This window comes from Bison bison, unplaced genomic scaffold, assembly GCF_000754665.1.
Source record: "Bison bison bison isolate TAMUID 2011002044 unplaced genomic scaffold, Bison_UMD1.0 scf7180017863978, whole genome shotgun sequence".
In the NCBI taxonomy this organism is placed as follows: domain Eukaryota; kingdom Metazoa; phylum Chordata; class Mammalia; order Artiodactyla; family Bovidae; genus Bison; species Bison bison.
Genome location: NW_011494550.1, coordinates 585,435 through 590,211, shown reverse-complemented (window position 1 = coordinate 590,211; position 4,777 = coordinate 585,435). Strand labels below are relative to the sequence as shown.

Here is a 4,777-nt window from a genome sequence, read left to right as displayed (position 1 = left end):
CCCAGAGGCTCTTGGATATTTTCAGGCGGCTCGTGCGTGACTCCTTAGGGGGTGCAGAGAGGACGCGACGAAACAGCGAGCGTGGGGCCGGCTGGCTGCTGGCCGTGGTCTCCTGGTGGCTCTGTGCCCTCCCCCATCCTGCAAGGCGGCCCCAGCGGAACCCCCCAGCCCCCTTCTCCCCACCACCCCCTGAGTGCCAGCGGTAGGAGGTTAAAGGAGATGGGGCTGCAGGCTGGGTTTGGGAGGCCCGGCTTGGTGAAGGTGGGTCCATGGCAGAGATTCTCCTGGGGGAATGAGAGGGTGATAATTCTGTCCAGTGTCTGCCCACCAGACAGGGTTGTGCTGTCTTCGTTTCCGCCCCCTCCTCACCCTCAGCTCTGCCCCCAGGGAACCCCCTTTGGGGGCCACATGCACTCCCTTTCTTACCTTGATTTCCTGCCCAGCCTCAGAATCAGCAGCCGTCTGCACCCTGCCCGGCTTCCTCCGGCTGAACGCAACTCCACGTGACCCTGTCTGTCCCACCCCACCCCACAGCCAGGCTGGGAGGGCACAACAGGGGGCAGGATGCTAGAGGAGAGGAGGTGACAGAGCAGGACCCAGAATCTCTCAGTGACCAGGAGGCAGCCTATGCCCCTCTTTGAGTCTCAGTTGCCTTCTCTGCAAAATGGGTACATGCAGATCAAATGCTGGAACTCTCATCCACTGCTGGTCAGAGGGTAGACCGACTCATCCAAGCTGGAAACCTGGTGTGATCTTTGAATATTGACCATATACCTCTTCTCTGACTCAGGAGTTCCACATATTGGGTGTATATGCTAGGTAAACACCCAACACACATGCCCACCAGCCCTATTCATAATGTGTGTGTGTGCTCTCAGTTGCTCAGTCATGTTCTACTCTTTGTCTTACTCTTTGCAAGCCCATGGACTATAGCCCACCAGGCTCCTCTGTCCATGGGATTTCCCAGGCAAGAATACTGGATCGAGTTGCCATTTCCTACCCCAGGGGATCTTCCCCATCCCAGGATCAAATCTAGGTCTCCTGTGTTGCCTGTATTAGCAGGTGGAGTCTTTACCACCGAGCCACCAGAGAAGCCCTTATAAAGATTGCATGCTTGTGGGCTAAATCGCTTCAGTTGTGTCCAACTCTGCAACACTATGGACTTTAGCCTGCCAGGCTCCTCTGTCCATGGAATTCTCCAGGCAAGAATACTGGAGTGGGTTGCCATACCCTCCTGCAGAGGATCTCCCCCACCCAGGAATCGAACCCGTGTTTCCTCTGTGTTTCCTTCACTGGCAGGCAGATTCTTTACCACTGTGTCACCTGATACCCCAAACTGAAAACAACCAACATGTGCATATACAGTAAAATGGATAAATTGTGGTCTCTTCACATAGTGAACTATTATGTAACAATAAGAATAATCTAACTCAGATGAATCACAAACAATGCTGAACAAAAAAATACAAACAATGAAGATTAAACACTATGTATTTCCATTTATATGAAGTTCCAAAGCAGGCAAAACATGTGTAACAAGTCAGGAGACGGGTTTCCCTTTGGAGGGGCTGGAGACCGGGGAGGTGGAGGAGCACTAGGGAGCCTTTGGGGAGCCGATCACTTTTTTTAAATGAAGTGAACTTCACGTAGTATAAATATAACCTCTTTTATTTCTTGAGCTGAATGTTGGTTACATGGGTGTGTTCTGCTGTGAAAATTCATTAACCACACATTTGGGTGCTCTTTCTTGCATCTCTGTTATGCCACAATAAGTGTTCATTTGAAAAAAAAAAGGGTGTCCAAATGTTGTTCAAAGGAATGAGTGAGTTAATGCGAGAATCAGTAGAATACTGGCCCACTGGTCCCAGGGTGAGTTTGAGTGCCAGCTGGTCCTTCTCTCACTGTGTGACCTCAGGCAAGTCACTTCCTCTCTCTGAGTCTTGGTTTCCTGATTTGTACAAGATGATAACATCAGTTTCAAAAGATTTATAATGGGACACCTTGTTTCTTCAACCAATGTTCCCTTCATGCCTGCTATGTGCTGGTACTGGAGAAGCGACAAGAAACAAGATGAACTTGATTCCTGCCTTTCTGGAACTCACAGTACAGCAAGACAGACAAGCCCTAAACATGACTTCTTCAAGTGTCCTAAACAGGACACTTCTACATTGGTGAGGAGGGAGGACTTAAAAGAAAACAAACAGACTAGAGCAGAGGCTGAGCACAAGAGACCCACTTTGAACTGGAAAAACCCAGGAGGGCCTCCATGATGAGCTGGCATTTGTGACCCGAAGCATGAGAAAAAGCTGGTCGTGCGAACAGCTTGTGCAAAGGCAAGGGTGACCAGCGTTTAGGTGATGGGATGGGTAGAACTGCCCTCATTAGCATGTGGCCTGTGCAGTCACCCAGGGCCCCATGCTCAGGGCTCTACACTGAGCTTGATTTAATGCTCTGCTGTTGCTGTCTTGAAGTTTCTGCTTTTTGGACAAAGGGCCTGCGTTTTCATTTTGCACAGGGCCTCGAACATTCTATAACCTGTCCTGAGGAGGAGGGTCTTCAATGAGGATCAAAAACCCTTGTCCAGGGGCTGGACATGTTCACGCAGGTGCACACACCTTAGCTACGCCCTCCTCATCCATGCGGCACTCGGTCCACTCACTGCACACATAGCTTCTCCCAGGGTTCTGCTGGATCTCTGAGCCTTCACCTCTTCACTGTGCACTGGCCCCACTCCCTGCATTTTTGCTGGAGGACTTTTTTCTGACAGGTGGAGTCTACATTGCCCGTACAGCTAGCAATCCCAAAGTGTCAGCATGTTAACACCTCCCTGGGAGCTTGGGGCTTCCCAGGTGGCTTGGTGGTAAAGAATCCACCTGTCAAGCAAGAGACATGAGAAGATCCCCTGGAGAAGGAAATGGCAACCCACCCCAGTATTCTTGCCTGGGAAATCCCAAGGACAGAGGAGCCAAGTGGGCTACAGTCCATGGGGTTGCAAAGAGTTGGACACTACTGAGTGACTAAACAGAAAAAAGAGAAAATAACCAGGGGGCTGCCCTCCACCAATGACTATGGGACTTGGAGGATCAGTACTCCAGCTCCCTTGACCTTTAAGTGGGATGTCTGTGAGGTATATGCCCTACATGGTCCCCCAGACGTCCCCAGTAGGATGGAGCTCCATGTGCCTCCCATATCAACATGACTTCCCTTCCTTGTGTCATTTCCTTATTCCCCAGGTGATATGTCCTGGGATCACCACCCAGACAAACTACTTCCACTAGGATTCTTGTCCCAGGGTCTGCTTCTGGACAACCCCAAACTATAACTAAATGTGCAAATGCAGATGGTGCTTGAACACAGGCTTTCTATTCATGTCCTTTTTTTTTTTAATGTTTTTAAAAAATCATTTTATTTTCTGGTTGTGCTAGGTCTTTGTTGTTGTGGGTGGGCTTTCTCTAGTTTCAGCAAGTGGGGGCTTCTCTTCATTGCAGTGCTCAGGCTTCTCATTGTGGTGGCTTCTCTTGTGGAACACGGGGCTCTAGGTGTGCAAGGCTTCAATAGTTGCCACTCTGGTTCGATAGTTGCGACTTGCAGGCTCTAGAGCCGGGGTTCAATAGTTGTGACCACAGGCTTAGTTGCTCCACAGCATGTGGAATGTTCCCAGACCAGAGATCAAACCCATATCCCCTGCATTGGCAGGTGGATTCTCAATCACTGGACCACCAGGGAAGTCTCTCCAAGGTCTCTTTATTGGAGGTCAGTGGATAGCAGTATCGTTGGAGGTGGTCTTCTCTTGGATCTGCTGGAGGCCCTCCTGGCAGTTCTTGGTTTCACGTTCTGAAAAAGACAAGAGAGTTTAGGTGGGGATGGTGGTGGTGGTGGTGATAGTGGAGCTGGGTTTGCCCTCTTCATGGTGGCACCCTGGATGGGTAAGAGGACAGGGGCCCAAAATGAGGAAGTTGGTAAAACCTCAACTGCAAGCCAGCTTATTGAAATGGAGTGGTAGTTTGAAAGTGGAGCTTGATTGTACAGGGGTGATTATAGAGGTGGCTTTGTCATTATTGTTGGTGGTGTGGTGAGAATGTGCAGACTGGGCTTAGACTGCTCCAGCATAAAAGTTGTCATCAAGGGTCAGGGAGCCTGGGGCTGAACAAGCATCCTTGGGACTGAGATGCTCTGGGCAGAGGATTGCAACAACTGGGTTAGGGGCTGGGCAGAAGCTGTGTGGGCTTCCCAGGTGGTGCTAGTGGTAAAGAACCCACCTACCAATGCAGGAGACATGAAAGACTTGGGTTCCATCCCTGGGTTGGGAAGATCCCCTGGAGAAGGGCATGGCAACCTACTCCACTATTCTTGCCTGGAGAATCCCATGGACAGAGGAGCCTGGCAAGCTACAGGGTTGCAAACAGTCTGACATGACTGAAGTGACTTAGCATACAGCACAGAAGCTGTCCTATGCAAAGAGGTTTTCTGTAGAGGATCACAGGCTTGATCACTGTTGTGTGGACAGAGAGACTTTGGGTTGAGAGCAAGGGTGAGGGCAAGGTTGGGTGGCTGGGAGAGGGGCAGGGGCAGTAGGCTATGTTGCAAGCAGAATGACTGAAGAAGTCTGGGTCTAGATTGCCTGAATAGATTGCAAGGGAGTGAAGGGTCTTGGCTGAGGTTGTGGGCACAGGGTTACAGGAAGGAGTGAGAGGGGCCGGCTGGAGTTAGGCAAGCAGGCAAGGATCAGGGCACGCGCTGAGCTTGTGTGAACAGAGGGGCCTCAGGCCGAGGTAGT

The 4,777-nt window shown here is 50.7% G+C and overlaps 2 protein-coding genes across 2 annotated transcripts in view; both read right to left on the bottom strand.

Moving 5' to 3' along the window:
* RASAL3 (RAS protein activator like 3) overlaps positions 1-482 on the bottom strand; it is a 12,259-nt gene extending 11,777 nt beyond the window's left edge. The window contains exons 1-2 of the mRNA XM_010834001.1: positions 427-482; positions 2-284 (exon numbers count right to left, since the gene is read on the bottom strand). Coding sequence (XP_010832303.1) covers positions 2-271 — 270 coding nt within the window. The 5' untranslated portion in view covers positions 272-284; positions 427-482. The remainder of the gene's footprint in view (position 1; positions 285-426) is intronic.
* A 2,926-nt stretch (positions 483-3,408) lies between these two features.
* The window catches only part of PGLYRP2 (peptidoglycan recognition protein 2), a 5,597-nt gene continuing 4,228 nt past the window's right edge, over positions 3,409-4,777 (bottom strand). Inside the window, exon 5 of the mRNA XM_010833981.1 lies at positions 3,409-3,834. Within this exon, the coding sequence (XP_010832283.1) occupies positions 3,745-3,834 (90 nt within the window). The 3' untranslated portion in view covers positions 3,409-3,744. The remainder of the gene's footprint in view (positions 3,835-4,777) is intronic.